We start from the raw sequence: 17,776 nt of genomic DNA, 5'->3' as shown, positions 1-17,776 counted from the left end.
ATTGCTAGTTTTATTTTTAGTCATAATTTTTCATTGAGTTTGAAATTTTAATTAACACCAAAAAATGCAGAGTTCACCAGAAGGGGAGCTTGAGCTTATAAAGCTTGAGAATCACTGTGAGATAAGTGGAGTGTCCAGGTGAAGAAGCTATAGGCCAGGCTCTCTGAATTAAAAAAAAAAAAAAAAAAAAAGCCACTAACCTGGTACTTTAATATGCTGCAGTGATGTCTGGAATGAAGATCTTCTAAAGCACTCTCATACTTGTCTGTAAAGCTAGGATAGTGAACAGGATCCTGAAAAGTAGAACCATTGTAGATATCTAAAATAGGCCAGAATGGTCTTGGAAGGGAGGCTACCATGATTCTTAACAAGCAGCGCTCCTTGGAAGTCTAACACTTAGTAAGTACTTGATCTGTGCAGAACCTTGGAGATAGAAGCAGCTCCCTGACCTCTAGGACACATGCTCTAGAAGGTCCATACATACTACTCTACATTATGAAGAACCAAGTAAATATAGATCACAGACTTCCAACATCTTTACGCTTATGATTCCCTCATATACTTTCCTAAATGATTTGAGGACTTACAAACCAAAAATATAGGAAGATAGGGGTGAGGTAAATAACATGAAAGGAAGAGAATACTCAAGCTGGGGAAAAAGTGAGAGCCAAAGCACACCATTGCAAATGAATGTGAAACTGTGTTGCACCACCTGGCCAATGGGGGAGGAAGGAAAATGCAGAGGGCTCTATCCTTGCTACAACCCCACAGGAGGAAATTTCCTGGGGCCCTAGAAGGAACACTTCTTAGAACTGAGAGAAGTGGATCACTGAGTCTTTAAATAAGACTTTAAACAGTACACCTAATGGTTATGTTTTATAATTAAAAAATTTTAATGTAAAATTAAAGCCAACAAAGGCTACTATTTTTAATAGTAGAGAAACATTGACTAGAGGAGGTTAAATAGAAGGCATAAGACTGCAAGGTAGAAGCTTTAAGTGATATCACTTGATTCACCCAAGAAATTGTAATAATTGCTATTAATTGGGATAATCCACATTGGGTTTATTTTTTTCCTCTTTTGATTGCCTGGTGAGAGTATGTCGCTTACACATTGTCCATTTTCCATTTTCAGAAATTGTATATAACCCTCTGGTTCTTAGTATAATGTATACTGAAAATCCATGTATAATGAAAAAAAATACACTCAGAAGCAGTATTAAGAGAAAACTTTGTGACTCTTATTAAAGTGATCATACAAATTTCTCTATCACATGAAGAATGTTCTTGGCTTCTAGTCTAATTTGGTCAGCTGGTTATAGCATGGGATGCTTCAAGATCCCTTTGGGTCTAGAAAATTTATTCAGAGAAATCTTTCTAGTTGTACCTTCCCTAGCAAACAATCTTGTAACTATTTTTTACAAGGGAGACCAGGTAAAAGAACACCTGGGTTATCACTACTATCACTAAGACAGCTACAAGGCAGTCTTCCCATGTTCCTCTGAGCCCTCTTCCTGTGATGACCCACTTCATAATAACCTTGTGGAATGGCTGCCATCATCATCTTATAGGTGAGAGAAATGAAGCTGAATCCAGAGAAGAAAGTCAAATGCATGATGGTGATCCTCCACAAGTGGAAGAGATGTTCTACTGAGGAAAATATGTTCAAACAAGCTTTCTGCATACCACCCAAACAACAGTCAGAAACAGTAACTGAGTAGTGTTAAATGGAATCCTGCACAACTCTGTGCTCTATTTGCGAATCTTCTCCAAGTGTACAGGCCATCAATAGCCAGCCTGGAGGATGCCCAGTAAGCCCAAGTGTCTTTAATTTGGGTTGTCTCCCTCTATTCTATAGCTCTTTGGCATAGTGGAGGTTGTTGCCTCCACTTTGGGTATCACCATAGCCCTCAGTTCTGGGAAAGCCAATATGTGGTCAGTTCCATTGACCATCCTCTTCAACATCTGTGACACTTCTAGGTAGAATTTGAAGAGGAAGCTGATGATGAGAGTTCTCTTGAACTCCACCTTCCCACCCAGAGCTAAGCCTGGAAGGGTAACTTAATCCAGAACCAGCCTGCAAGCTGCTTCCAGCATCTCTTCGTTCCAAGGCCTATGGGAATCAAAGAGAAGACTCCTAGCCAACAAGGCTCATTACCTCATGGACTCAGCTTGGGTATGAGACAAATAATGACAGTATAATGCAGGAAATAAGAGTGTAAGCTCCACAGTTGAGCAACCCACATTTAAATCACAGTCCCAGGACCATCACTTCCTCATCAGTAAAAGGAGAAAAAGAGTAGAACTCTCCACCTGGAATGGTCATAAGAAAGAAATGATGACCTGTGTTAAGTCCTTAGCCCAGCAGTAACCAACTCCTATATCACAGGAGCATTTACTGCATTCCTGGTCCTGTTTTAAGCACTTTATATGTATTCACTCATTTAATCTTATGAGGTAGGGATGATTATTGCCCTTTGACAGATAAGGAAAGGCACTAGAAAGTAAAGTAAGCTGACTGAGATCACATAGTTCATCGGGGTTGACTGAGTTCATACTTTAACCACCATTTCTCTGCTTACTTTTGAAATGGTAACTGATACCTAGCAAATGCTCCAGAAATATGGGCTATTAGTATTATCTATAAAGATAAGTCTGTAAGCAAATGACTTTAGCAATTTATTATAAAACAAACTCCCATAGTCTATTTTTTACCATGGTAAAGTATTCTCTCATGGTAGAGAATGCATATTTTCTTATTTTGTTTACTGTGTCTACTGTACTATTAGGAGATGGGTTCCCTCTTTCCTTCTCCCTCTCCCTGCCCCCTCTTCTCTTTTATACACACACAGACTATATGATGCCCACTTCAGGATTCACCATAATCAAGATACATGGAAATAATAATGAAATCTTACTGGAATTCCATGCCATTAAATAGAAAGCTAGTAAGCATTTTTCTTCTTGTAATGGTATGTTATCACAAAAGGAGTTTCTCCATTACTTGGAGTCTAGGGACATGATACCATATCTTCTGATGAGTTTCTGGCAGGGATTCTTTGCACAGATAGTGGTTGGACCAACGTCTCCGTGAGATGGATAAGTGTCTGATGATATCACCCCCTTCTCCAAAAAAGACTCTCATTCCTGAATTGACTATTGCAAGTGCATTCTGTTGCTGCTGGGCTTGTCGGAAGGAAGGCTGACACAAATTCCCACTGAAAACGAAAATTAAGTGGCACATGTAGAAAAATAAGGAGTGACAACTATGCACTAAACAGTTTATGTATGCTGCCTCACAGGACCTTGTCACACTTTCTGATATGGGCTGAACCTTGCCCCCCTCCCCTCCCCAATGGATGTGTTAAAGTCCTAACTCCTAGTACTTCAGAATGTGACTTTGAAGATACAACCTTTAAAGAGGTATTTACATTAAAATGACGTGATTAGGGTGAGCTCTAATCTAACATTGTGGTGTTCTTCTAAGAGTTAATTTGGACATAAACAGAGGGAAAGCCACGTGAGGACACAGGGAGAAGATGGTCATCTACAAGCCAAAGAGAGAAGCCTCTGAAGACAAGCCTTGCCGACATCTTGATACCAGTCTTCTAGCCTTCCAAATTGTGAGAAAATAGAGTTCTATTGTTTAAGCCACTCAGCTTATGGTTTTTTATGATGGTAGCCCTAGCAAACTACTATACCCTTCAAGGCAGGCTTAATTATTCTCATTTTACAGATGAGGAATCTGAGCCTCAGAGTGATTCCATAGTTAGTTCAGGTCACAGATCTTGAAACCAGGATCCAGTCTTGAGTCTGAGTTCACTTTGAGTCCAAAGTCCTTCTATCCCCTAAGTTCTATTGAAAATGTATTTTTTTTAGACTCTTTCAAACCCCAAGATATAGGTATAGCATATTTTCAAGTCTTCTTTAAGAAAAAGCCTTATGGGACAAAGAATTTATAAAAATCTATAGGGAAGTAATTTTAGAGTTGGGATGGAGAGAGACAGAGAGACAGAGAGGGAATGGTAGAGACAAAGGTCTCTCAATTCTAGGAATGGTTGGGGAGTGCATAGCACAAGTAAAAGGTAACTACTAACAAGTACTATAATCTCCCCTGCAAATAGTCAACACCTGTCCTTAACTCACTATATGTTGGAATTAATTTCCTGTACAGGAATTAACAATTTCCCGTAAACTCACAGGAAAACCAGGAGACTGAAAGGACATTCTCACCTTCCTCGAGTAGGGTATGTTCACTGAGATCAAGATCTCTTCGGGCTTCAGATCTGTGTTGGGACACCTTCTGAGAAAATCCCCATTTAAAGGAACCTGTTGTTTCCCTTCTGTGGAAAGAAATGACACTTCCCCGGGAATCTGTTCCGTTAAACAAAAAAACTTTGGAAATAATTCTACCAAACACCTGATAAAACTGGTTGTTTGGGAAAAGAAGTGTTCTTTCTATGCTTAGCAAATTGCCCCCCCTACAATGGCACCTTGTAGTATTTCTTACAGACTAGGTCCCACTTGTGGTGCTGTTTGCTTCTTTGCTTGTTTATAAATAAAAATATCTAGCAGAGTGTCCCAGTAGTCACATGAACAGTCCTCTTCGCAATTATGAACACAATTCATTTTGAGCTTTGTAAGGAGGCAGTAGATATCAGACCCTTCTTGATAATCTGATCAAGTCACTCAACAAACATGTATTGTTTATAACCATGAACCCTAGTAGGTTCAGTAATGAATAAAAAAAAAATTGCCTTAAATAAATTTATACTAGTAAGGTGCTGCCTTATTTTTTTTGTATCTTTTTCCAGCATCTAAATAATTTCTGTTCTTTAATCAATGTACTGGGGGGTGGAACCACGTAAAGCTATAATGTAATATGACTTTAGGAAGAAAGTTAAGAAGCTTTTGATGTTTACATTCATATCACAAAATATGTTTCTCATCATATGATTGTTTTAAAGGGATGTTACTTAAATACACAACTCTGAATACTAACCTTTTTCCTAAAGATAATTTTGTGGTTCAGATGATATGAAGAGTAGGTATTTAACAACATAGGTAGGCAGGTAATAGAAGGTTAATCCATATTTTTAAATGAAAATAAAAACACTTGACGGGGATGAGCACTGGGTGTTATTCTGTATGTTGACAAACTGAACACCAATAAAAAATAAATTTATTTTAAAAAAAAGAAAAAAAGAAAAGAAAAACATTTATAGGGGACCAATGAGCAATAATTATTAACCAAGTTGGAAAAAGAAACATATTAAAAGCCCTTGATTTTGTTTCAAAAACAAAACTCATAAATACAGAATGGAGTCCAGCCATTTTCAACAAAAAAAGATCTGTAGGCTTCCATCAATGAAAAATTAAGTATGAGCACACAATATGACAAGGTTGCCACAACCCCCCTGTACCACCTGGAGAAAGGCTTCAATAAGGGGGCTCACTCGGTAGTTTTTAACAGCCTATAGTTCTCTCTACTACTCAGGTCACATAAGGACACTAACCAACACAAGTATGGTCAACTAGGGTGACCAGAATGGGAATATAGCTAGCACAAGGCCTCAAAAAGAAAGTGACGAAGACATTGGAAGTGTATGGAATTAGGAACAAACTGATCAAACTTCCAGCATCCACGAGGGTGCGAAGAATTATTAATATTACAAAGAACAGTCATTTTCAAAACTGGACCTCTTGCCTCCCCAGAGAAAAAAAATGGATAAGAGGAGCAGGTTTAGTAATTTCCAAGGGGTTGTCACTTATTTTTTGATAGCAAGTTGAGGGTAAGTTGCCCATGGCCAGGAGGGGATTCAGATCTGAATCTAGGTGCCTGCTCATGATATGGCCCCCTAAAGACTATTTAAAATAATGAGTTCTATTTTCAATATCTGTTGTATAATTATAAAGACACAAGTGAGAGTTAAAGATTAAGCAAGGCTTTGGAGAATCATTATTTTTTGTCTGTTACAAAAGAATTAAAATATCATGATTTGTCAGAGATAGTCACTCCAGACACACATGCCAGAGTTTATCATCATCAAATACATACAGCCATGTTCCTGATCTGAGATCCAGCCAGAGTTCCCAAATGCTTCAAGAGAGCTTGGTACATCTGTGTCTTCTCCTCTGGGGAGTTCTGGATTGTTTCACCCAAGATATCCTTCACCTGAGTCAGGCTTAGGCCAGCACCTAAGGCCAGCCCTGAAGTGAAATAATTTATAAATAAATGCAGTGTGATTAGTGATGACCTGGAAATGTCATTAGGCCAAAGTTATAGACATGGGATCTTTTTCCTGGATATTGCTGCCCTGCTTAGTGATGGTAGTAGTGGTGGTGGCGGTGGTGGTGATGGAGAAGATGGAGGTGATGAAGGTGGTAGTGGTGGTCATGGTGGTGTTGTTAATGGAGGTGATGATAGCGATGGTTGTGATGGAGTGAAAGTGGTGGTAGTAATGGAGATAGTATGTTAATGGAAGTAATGGCTGTGATGGAGGTAGTAATGAAGGTGGTTGTGGTGATGGAGGTAATGGTGGTAGTATTGTTAATGGAGGTGATGGTGGTGATGGTTGTGATGGTGGTGGTAGTTGTGATAGAGGTGGTGGTGGTGATGCAAGTTGTGATGGTGATGGAGGTGGTGGTGGTAGTGATGGAGGTCCCGTGTGAATGGAGGTGATGGTTGTGATGAGGTGGTGGTGATGGTGATGTAGGTGGAGGTGGTGGTGGTGGTGGTGATAAAGGTGATGTAGGCCAAATTTTTTTTTACTATGCTGAATGCTTCCCAGAATCTCCTTGAATCTTAAATCTTTGAGACAATAGCCCTATTTCACTGATGAAGAAATTGAGATTCAGAGTTTGACTAAGTTGTCACATCCAATATGCGAAAGTCAAGAATTAGACTCTAGAGCTAGACTCCAAACCCACATTTATATTACCTCTCATCATTGTCATTAAATCAATTTCCTTTGTGGGAACAGATGGGCCAGTCTGTAAGCTGCTTAATACATAAACCTGCTTTCCTTACTACTGTGCTTCTAGAAAGCAAAGATTGTGTTCTATTCATCTTTATCTTCTATCCAGCACTTAGCATAATACTCTTCACTGAGTAGTTGTTACATTTCTCTGATATGGCAGGCAGAAAGTTTTTTTCAGTAGACTGACTATTCAGACAATGAGTATTCCATGTTCTTCCCTGGGTCTCCTCCAGAATGTTATCATTATTATAAGGAGAAAATCTCTGTATATTGTAATTTGGAATAATTCTTTTCCTGCTTGCCTGCTGGACAAAGGACATAAATTGATTAATGAATTTGAACTAAGAAAATAGGGAACATAAGAACTCACCATTATGTGAACAATTTGCAAAATTCAGTTCTTCAATTCTATCAGGAGAAATTATAACTGGGTGAAAGACGCCCTTAAATTTCACTTCAGGCCCTAAAAGATTAGAAAAAAATAAATGTTGAAGTTGTGATTAAAAGTGATTATCTCTGGGCACCTTGGTGGCTCAGTCAGTTAAGTGTCTGACTCTTCGTTTTGGTTCAGGTCATGATCCTGAGTCATGAGATTGAGCCCTGTGTGGGGACTCTGTGCTGGGTGTGGAGTCTGCTTACGATTCTCTCTCTGTCTCTCTGTGCCCCTCCTCCCCCCTCACACACACACTCTCTCTCTCTAAAAAAAAAAGTAATTATCTTTAAATACAAAAAAATTACATATCTTTCTATTGATCTGTTCATTGCCAAATCACCCGGAAACCAGCCAGATGGACTTTCACTGAACTCGGAGGACTCTTTGAACTCGTCAGCTGTAAGTCTTGGCTGACTATTACGGGACAACTTATGGCACACTCAAAATTCTCTTTGGGAGGACTCTGAGAGACTCTTCAAAGAAGTAGGCAAACTGAGTTCACAAAACAGACACAATAGAAAAACCCTGTAACTGCGGTGTAAGAAAACCATTTTATATCTATCTGGATACCACCAAAAGAGGAAACAAAGAGCAACTTCAAATATGAGCCTGAGATCAATCTCCACATGGAAAGAAAGGACAGCTGTCACTGGAACTGTTACTTCTGAGTGGTTATGAAGCAGATCTCCTGGGTGCAACTCTATGCACTGCACTGAGGCAGGCAATCGGAATTTACTTATGTAATGGAAGTTGTGAAAGTCTCTTGAGCAATCTGAGGAAGTCGAGTCTAAATGATTAAAAGTGTTTTTTCAGACTGTTTTTCCAGAGAACATGCATATATGAGGTTCTTTCCTCCAAAGTCCTTTTCCTCAATTCCCTCATAAGAGGTCCCTGGGGCTCTACATACCTACAGAGGTGTTTCCCATGACAACAGGGGCCTGAGGATAGTTGAATTTAGCTTCTAGAAGCTCCTTCAGGGTCACTGGAGAAATCCATATCATTCTATCACCACTAAAAATCTTGGTCCTTTGTGGTTGTTTCTCAGCCATTATCTGTCAAAAAAGCAAGAGGGACTCAAGATCATCTCATGACAACACTTTCACCTGTCTCTACCCCATTTTGGTAGGAACAGAGAAAGGAAATGGAGATCTTTCTAAAAAATAAAATAAAAGTGACCTAAGAGTAAAGCTTTACTAAGGAATCAGAGTTCAGATTAAACACATAAAAATATTCTATTCCTTCTGGAGACCGTTCCTATATACCTACTTTGGTGCTTTTATATCTCAAAGGAATTCATTTCAATGTTTCAGAATATTAAAAAAATATTTCAGAATATTGTAATATGCTTAATTTTATAAACTCATTCTGCGGAAGGATAAACTTCAACAAAGATGGAAGTAGGAAACATGTCTACATTTATAAATGTTGTGATGTTATTTCATGACATTTTCTTATAGATACAATCTGCTGCTTTTAGCAGTCAACTATCCCCTCATGATGGCTCTACCCTCATTCACCCATCTCTCTCTTAGTCTCATACTCTTTTTTTAAAAAAAGATTTTATTTATTTATTCGAGAGAGAGAGAGAGAGAGGCAGAGGGAGAAGCAGGCTCCATGCAGGGGGCCCAATGTGGGACTTGATCCCGGGTCTCCAGGATCAGGCCCTGGGCTGAAGGCGGCGCTAAACCACTGAGCCACCCAGGCTGCCCTAGTCTCACACTCTTTACACCTTGGATTAACCATGGCAGACGGATGTTACCAATTTCTCAATCAGCTTCTGAGAAGATCCATAAGCAAATACCCTTCCTAAGCATCTCAGCATGAATTCCTTTAGAATGAGCTCAAATTCGCCTTACCATTAGCTCTGGAGGAAAAACCGATTCTTGAGTTGGATCCAATGGCAGAAACTCCTCTTCTGAGAAGAGCTTTGGACTTGTCTTAAAAAAAAAAAAAAAAAAAAAAAGTAACAGGAGTTATTGTCATCAGGTAACTCTGACTACCTTAAATCCTTTGTGGAGGGACGCCTGGGTGGCTCAGCGGTTAAGTGTCTGCCTTCAGCTCAGGGTGTGATCCCGGTCCTGGGATTGAGTCCCACATCGGGCTCCCTGCAAGGAGCCCACTTCTCCCTCTGTCTATGTCTCTGCCTCTCTCTGTGTGTCTCTCATGAATAAATAAATAAAATCTTTAAAAAAAAAAAAACCTTTGTGGAATGAGGTCAAAAGAAGAAAGACATACAGAGACAGACAAAAAGCCAACTGTCCAGCCACAATCTCTGTGTTCTAAGTCAAGGGCTCTAATACAGACCTAGTTTCTAGCAACTCAGTGCAGATGCCACTGGTCCTCCAAAACTCAACTTCCTGCACATTCTCTTTGCAGTCTGGGAAAGCAGAGGAGGCAGGCAACACTGACACAAAAATTTTTCCCCAAATTGCCACCTATCACTTCTCCCTCTGCCAGTTCTTCCATTTCCCTAACATCTTCACTTTGCTTCTAGTAGCCCTGGAAAAAAGACTTGAAAAAGCTTTTATTTTTTTATTTTTTTTTAAACAAAAATTACTAAACTAAGAGACATTAAAGGATCAATGTGTTCCTCCTCCTCCTCCTTCTCCTCCTCCTCCTTCTTCTTCTTCTTTTTAATGTTTTCTCTTCTATAGATAGTTGTACTTGAACCAGAATAATATCTGGAATGAGGAATAAAGTTGTTCGGAAATTTTTTTTTTTTTTTGGATGAAGATGGAGAATGGAGAGGGGACATGTTGAAATACATCAAATGATAAGTCAACTTGGGCAGTTATTTATTCTTCCTAAAAGTAAGTTGGTTTCTGTTCATGTCCTGTGAAAACCTTATAAAAAAATTTACATTTCACTGACCTTATTTACTTCTTCAAATTCTGGTAATTCATTTATTTCTTGATCCAAATGGCAAATCCCATTTTCTTTACTTTGACAGCAGCCAGAAGTCTAGTGGGTGCAAAAACAAATAATCAATAATTTATTGCTGATTCTACCATTTTTCAGCTTTATTGAGGTATAATTGACAAATAAAATTATATATTTAAAGTGCACAATATGATTGTTTTACATATGTATACTTTATTAAATGATTACCAAAATCGAGTTAATTAACACATCCATCATCTCACATAGTTACCATTCTTGTGTGTGTGTGTGTTGTGAGAAAACTTAAGGTCTACTCTCTCAGCATATTTCAAATACACAACACAGTGTTATTAACTATAGTCATCATGCTGTAAATTAGATTCCCAGAGCTTATTCACCTTATAACTGAAGGCTTGTGTCCTTTTTTTTTTCTTTTAATTTTTTTGGCTTGTGTCCTTTAACCAGCATCTCTCATTCTCCCAATCCCCCGCCGCTGGCAACCACCATTATACTCTCTGTATCTATGAGTCCAACTTTTTTTCTTTTTTACATTCTTCATGTAAGTAAGATCATACAGTATTTGTCTTCCTCTATCTGGCTAATTTTACTTAGCATAGTGTCCTCTAGATTCAGCCACGTTGTTGCAAATGCCAGGATTTCCTACTTTCTCACAGCTGAATAATATTCCTCTGTGCAGTATGTGTGTGTGTGTGTGTGTGTGTGTGTGTGTGTGTGTGTGTGTATGAATGTGTACATTCATCTGTTGATGGGCCCTTAGGTTATTTCCATATCCTGGCTATGGTGAATAATGCTGCAATGAATATGGGAGTTCAGATATCTCTCTGAGTTACTAATTTCATTTTCTTCAGATATATACCCCCAAATGGGATTGCAGATCCTATGGTGGTTCTATATTTAATATTTTGAGGAAATTCCATACTTTTTTTCCAGAGTAGCTGTACAACTTTATACTCTCATGAAAAGTGTATAAGGATACCCCTTTCTCCATAACCTTGCCAACTTTTGACAACTTTATACTCTCATGAAAAGTGTATAAGGATACCCCTTTCTCCATAACCTTGCCAACTTTTAACTTTTGACGTTTTGATAATAGCCATCCTAACAGGTGTGTGGTATCTCACTGTGGTTTTGATTTACATTTCCCTGATGACTAGTGATGCTTTTTAAGTACCTGTTAACCATCTGCATGTCTTTTTAAAAAAAAAAAACTGTCTAGTCAGATCTTTTGCCCATTTTTAAATCAAATTACTTATTTTATTTTTGCTATTGAGTTGCAGGAGTTCCTTATATAATTGGATATTAATGCCCTATGGTTAGTAGTTTGCAAATATCTTCTCTCACTGTGTAGGCTGCTTTTTTATTTTGTTGATTGTTTCCTTCACTGTGAAGGAGATTTTTAGTTTGAGATAATATCACTTTTTTATTTTTCCTTTTGTTGTCAGTGCTTTTGGCTTCTTATCCAAAAACCATTTCCAAGATCAATATCAAGGAATTTTTCCCCCTATGTTTTATGGTTTCACATTTATGGTCTTACATTTAGGCCTTTAATACATTTTAAGTTCATTTGTGAGTGATATAAAATAGGGATATGGTTTCATTCAGGTTTCCCCAAGACATTTGTTGAAGAGACTATTCTCTCCCCATTGTGTTTTTGGCACCTCTGTCAAAGACTAGTTGACCATATATGCATGAGTTTATATCTGGGCTTTCAATTCTGTTACCGGTCTGTGAGTCTGTTTTATGTCAGTGCCACATTGTTTCAATTGTTAAAGCTTTGTGAAATAGTATGAAATCAAGATGTGTGATGTGGGATCCCTGGGTGGTGCAGTGATTTAGCACCTGCCTTTGGCCCAGGGTGTGATCCTGGAGACCCAGGATCGAATCCCACATCGGGCTCCTGGTGCATGGAGCCTGCTTCTCCCTCTGCCTATGTCTCTGCCTCTCTCTCTCTCTCTCTCTCTCTCTCTGTGACTATCATAAATAAATAAAAAAAAATTTTTTAAAAGATGTGTGATGCATCCAGTTTTGCTTTTTCTCAAAACTGCATTGCCCACTCAGTCTTTTTTGGTTACATGCAAATTTTGGGATTTTTTTTTCTATTTGTGTGAAAAATGCCAGTGGAATTTTATTAGGGGTTACATTGAATCTGTAGGTTGCTTTGGTAGTATGGACATTGTAACAATATTAATTCTTCCAATTCATGAGCATGGGATATCTTTCTGTTTATTTCTGTCTTCCTCAATTTCTTTCAACAATGTCTTACAGTTTTCAGTGTACAGGTCTTTTAGTTCCTCAGTTAATTTTATTCTTAAGCATTTTATTGTTTTTGATGCTATTGTAAATAGGATTGTTTTCTTAACATTTCTGATAGCTTGTTAGTATATATCAACACAACTGAGTTTTGTATGTTAATTTTATATCCCACAACTTTACTAAATTCATTGATTAGTTCTAACAATTTTTTTGGTGGCGTCTTCAGGGTTTTCTATACATAAAATCATGTCATGTGTACAGACAATGTTATTTCTTTCTTCCCAATTTGGATGCTTTTTATTTCTTTATCTTGCCTAATTGTTTGACTAGCACTTCCAGTACTAGGTTGAATAGAAGTGGTGATAGAGGGCATCCTTGTCTTGTTCCTGATCCCCTTCATTGTATTCTTCAGCTCCAGAATTTGTTTGCCTCCTTTTAAAATTATTTCTATCTCTCATTTAGTCCATGCATTGTTTTCCTGATCTTGTTGAATTATCTTTCTGTGTTTTCTTGTTGATCTTGGTTAGTAAGATCCATGTCCTATTGATGCCTTCTCAGAGCCCTGGCTGCTAACCTCCCACCTTTCCCTGTTCCTAGATTATGCATCACTCCTCATGAGGTGAGATGAGGTGAGAAAGAAGTGGGTCTCTCTGGCAGTGTCCACGCAGCTAGGGAAGCTAGATACCCATTCACATACTCTCATGTTCTCCCATTAGATAATTGTGAGCCAGGAAGGTCTGAGTTGGCACTGAACCATGACACTTTGGAGGAAGGATAATGCAGATAAAGTGAAACTGTTCCTTTCATTCTCTTCAGTGCATACAATCTTGGATTTATTGCTCTTGTTCCATTGGTGTGATGGGATTTCTCCACTGGACTCTGGACTTCCATAAGTCACTCTTATGCAGAATTGATTGTCAAAATTGGTGTTCTTTGGGACGAAGCCAGTGGAAAACTCCCATTTCACCATCTTGCTGATGTCACTCCTCTATCATCTAAGTCTTTTTTTTTTTTAAGGATTTTTATTTATTTATTCATGAGAGGCACACACAGAGAGAGGCAGAGACACAGGCAGCGGGAGAAGCAGGCTCCATGCAGGGAGCCCGACGTGGGACTTGATCCCTGGACTCCAGGATTACACCCTGGGCTGCAGGCAGCACTAAACCGCTGTGCCACCAGGGGGCTGCCCCTATCATCTAAGTCTTAGTTCAAGCCTGGTACCTGATGAAAAAGCAGCTGGTCCAGCCTCAGAAGGAGCTGGCCTTCTGGAATGAGTTGCTGAAGCTGGAGATGAAATGCAAACCCCAGGCAGGAGGTAAAGTCTCTTCTACTAGCTATTAACAAAACAGGTGACTACTAGTTGAAGCCTAATACCGAATCAATACTGCTAAATCCTATGAAAAAGAACCATGTTTATGTAAACATATCCATTCTAAATTTTAACTCCAAAAAATCTGAGCTTATGAGAAAATCTAAATAGTAGCGATTATTCAACAAGTAAAAATATGTAAAAATCTTATAATAAAGTCTGGCACTAAGCAATAAATATTGACAATATTAATAAGATTTAATATTTTAATGATCTATATTAACAATTATTATGATCATCACTCAGTTCTTATTTATGACATATTGATTTCATAGTTTAATGTCTAAAGGGCAATCTTATGTCCCTCATTTCCAAGTTGTTTATTCATTTATTCATGCAATAAATAGTGACTGGGTAGCTACTCAATCAGTGCATGGTGACCAGCTCTGGAGATGCAGTCTCCACTGTCAAACAGCCCACTGTCTGATGGACACATGGGAGAGCAAATGAGAATTAAACCACTGCTGTCATAGAGGCATGCACAGAGGGACACAGAAGCAACAGGGTGCAAGGCAGCTGACACAAACAGATCAGGAAAGACCTCTGGAAACAATGATCTACACCCAATATCGAAGGGCTTAGGTGTTCATTGTGTGACTATCAGGGCAAGCTCAATGAATGGCAATAAGTGCCTGCCCAAGATCAGATAACAAACAGCAATTACAGACCCTGGATAAGAAAGGCCTTGTATTAGTAACAATGGTTCTTGTCCTCATCACACCTGGTAATCTCTACTGCTTTGTTTCATTAGAAAAAAAAAATACACTCAATAATATGTTCCTTTCCTTTCAGGATGCCTGGGTAGCTTAGTCAATTAAGCATTCAACTCTTGATGTTGCTTGGGTCATGATCTCAGGCTCATGGGATTGAGACTTCTGTCAGCCTCCACATTCAGTGGGGAGTCTGCTTAGGATTCTCTCTGCCTCTTCCCTGCCCTCGCTCCTGCTCGTGTGTGCACTCCCTCTCTTTCTGTGTCATAAATAAATAAATAAATAAATAAATAAATAAATAAATAAATTTTTAAAAAATGTGTTCCTCTCTACTTATTTTACAGAAAGTTTTGCATGTATCAATTATGGACCTATATCCTGTGCAACGGCATAGGTTACCCGAAAGGAGAAAAGCTCAACTGTGTTACTTAAGTGACCCAGTAGAGAGGCACAATCTGCCAGATGCATGATGGAAGTAAGGACCCCATCCAAGAAGAAAGCTCTGTTTGACATTTCAGTCTATACAATCTACAAAGTCTGATTTTTTTCAACAACAACTTGGGATATTAGGTTGAGAGTCCTGAGGTAGAGCTGAACAACTCAGCTATTTGTGTTTTCTCTCTAAACAGTTTTATATCTTCTGCTTATGACAGGTACTCAAAGAACACAATGATTTCAAGCTAAAAACTTGGTCTACAGGCACATTCAAGAGCTAAGCTTCAGTTGACAGATCAAAGACACTTTATAGCAGCAAAGGCACATGTTAAACTTTTGAAACAACTGGGCACACAATTTATCTACAATAAATCAGGAGGGTAGAGTTTCTCTCACAGTAGTCCAGAGCCCACATTCTCCCCCTCATCCCCCAAATCTGGGGTCTTTTTGAGAAAACAGAGCCACTGAAGCAAGTCATCTAGAGTTTAACCCCAGGAATCTTCACTCTATACAAATTCTCCATGGAAGTCTTCAGCACTCTAAGATTTGAAAACCCCTTGTCACTTGTTCACATTATAAACAGCCATGAGATCAAATGCATAAGAAGATCTAAAGGAATTCAGGCAAGAGACAGTTCATGTGCTGCATCTCCTCTTTTCACTTCTACTTGCTCTGATCTTCCATGTGTGTGGAAGAGTTAGACACATGAGCTTTAACCTCGTGTTCTCTGGCCAGGAACTACGGTACTTGGGAGGCAGGAAACAGACAGATAGAACCATGGGGAGTTTCACTAGAAATAGGATTTGGGAGGCTATTATTCTAAAAAACTGTTTAGAATCTTGTTAATGAAGACCTCCTCTATCCATGCACATACTGAGCTTCTGAACTTGATAAAATCACTCTAGACTGGATAAAGACAGTTATTTGAAATAAATATCACCAGAAGATCTCACTCTTTTTGATATTATATTGTATTCATCAAGAGCCCTCTGATATCTAATATGATCCTGAGAGCACCCACTCCATAAGAGAAAGTGGTGGAGGAGAATGGTATGTGGAGAAAACTGGATCCTTTCAAAGAGTAAATGAATAAACTGGCTCTGTAATGTTTGTAAAAATGAGCAAACAGGAGCACCTGGGTGGCCCAGTTGGTTAAGCATCTACCTTCGGCTGAGGTCATGATCTCAGGGTCCTGGGATCAAGCCCAGGCTTTCTGCTCAGTGGGGAGTCTGCTTCTCCCTATTCCTCTGTCACTTCTCCTGCTTATGCTCTTTCTCTCTCTCTCTCAAATGAATAAATAAAATCTTTTTTAAAAAGGGAGGAGACTTTTATAAATTAAGAAAAGACAAGAAATATATCAGCCAAGTGCAATGTGTGGATCTTGTTTGAATCCTGACTTAAACAGTAACTCTTCACTATTGGTGGTACAACTTTTTTTTTAAAAGATTTTTATTTATTTATTTATTCAATAGAGAGAGAGAGAGGCAGAAGGAGAAGGAGAAGGAGAGAGAGAGAGAGAGAGAGAGAGAGGCAGAAGGAGAGGCAGGCTCCATGCAGGGAGCCCGATGTGGGACTCAGTCCTGGGACTCCAGGATCACACCCTGGGCCGAAGGCAGGCGTTAAACCACTGAGCCACCCTGGGATCCCCTGGTGGTCAACTTTAAATAAATTATATTCTCTAAACCTCAGTGTCTCCACCTAAGACACAGGAATAATAACAATACCTATCTTACAAAGGTATCATAAATAGTAAATGAGACAATCCTTATATAGCATTAATACAGCATGTGGCACATGGTAAGTGTCTAACATCAACTCTTATCATCACCATTATTTAAAAATAAAGAAGCATATATATATATATATATATATATATATATATATATATATAACCTACCAGTAAGGACATCAGTTAACTGTTCCAGAGAGGACTCGGGATGGTTCCCTAGCAATTATAGATGAACATCACCATCTCAGGGGTACAGAACCCACATTGTGTGCCATGACACCTGGCGATCCTCTCCTGGAAGCACAGAAAGGTTGGAAATGCAGAATCTTTAGGCCCGAACTCAGATCCACTGAATCAGAACTTACACTTTGACAAGATCCCCAGGCAACTTGTTTGCACATTAAAATTGGAGAAGAGACTAGAAATTCCTTCTCATCCTAGGTGTCTCCTTTTCTTCAGACCAGGTGGCTGTGATTACTGGTCTTCATATTTCATTAAAGGTTCTCATCCTTTAGAATCACCAAGGGAACTTTAAAATTTCCAAGGCCCAAGCAGCAGCCCAGACCAAGAACATGGGCATATATACCCTGGTGGTTTCAATACATAGTCCAGAATGGGAATCACTGAAATAAAAGTTACCCCCTTTAAGTTCCTCACAGAAGTGAAGCAAATTGCACTCAGGTTGAGAAAATCAAACCACACCAAACCTCCTGAGTCTTCTAGCTGTCCACAATTGCCCTATCACTGGAGCACACAGAAGTTGTTTGCGAAGTGTAACCATTAACCCAGAAAACAGTCAAGAAGGAAACATTGCCTATTTCTCTATCAAATCTTTTCCTTCCCAGCATTTTCTCTTTGGAGTCTAACTTCAAAGGCACAACCCCATTCTGGAATCTGTCTTCTGGCAACATTGCAACACCAGTCGCTCAGCAGCCACTACTAAATGAAAGGATGTCTCACAGCTGT

General features: G+C 38.9%; 1 protein-coding gene across 1 annotated transcript in view; it reads right to left on the bottom strand.

Annotated features, from left to right (window-relative positions):
- Positions 1-17,776, bottom strand: part of LOC112656803 (aldehyde oxidase) — a 76,054-nt gene that overhangs the window by 45,984 nt on the left and 12,294 nt on the right. The window contains 15 exon segments of the mRNA XM_049106447.1: positions 201-293; positions 1,951-2,113; positions 3,020-3,094; positions 3,096-3,199; positions 3,201-3,218; positions 4,234-4,361; positions 5,784-5,865; positions 6,059-6,210; positions 7,351-7,443; positions 8,321-8,465; positions 9,270-9,350; positions 10,285-10,376; positions 14,986-15,060; positions 16,979-17,035; positions 17,038-17,104. Of these exon segments, the coding sequence (XP_048962404.1) occupies positions 201-293; positions 1,951-2,113; positions 3,020-3,094; positions 3,096-3,199; positions 3,201-3,218; positions 4,234-4,361; positions 5,784-5,865; positions 6,059-6,210; positions 7,351-7,443; positions 8,321-8,465; positions 9,270-9,350; positions 10,285-10,376; positions 14,986-15,060; positions 16,979-17,035; positions 17,038-17,104 (1,425 nt within the window).

The sequence above is a fragment of the Canis lupus genome, chromosome 37 (assembly GCF_003254725.2).
Source record: "Canis lupus dingo isolate Sandy chromosome 37, ASM325472v2, whole genome shotgun sequence".
Taxonomy (NCBI): Eukaryota; Metazoa; Chordata; class Mammalia; order Carnivora; family Canidae; genus Canis; species Canis lupus.
Note: the sequence above shows the minus strand (reverse complement) of the source record. Positions and strands in the feature narration are given on the sequence as shown.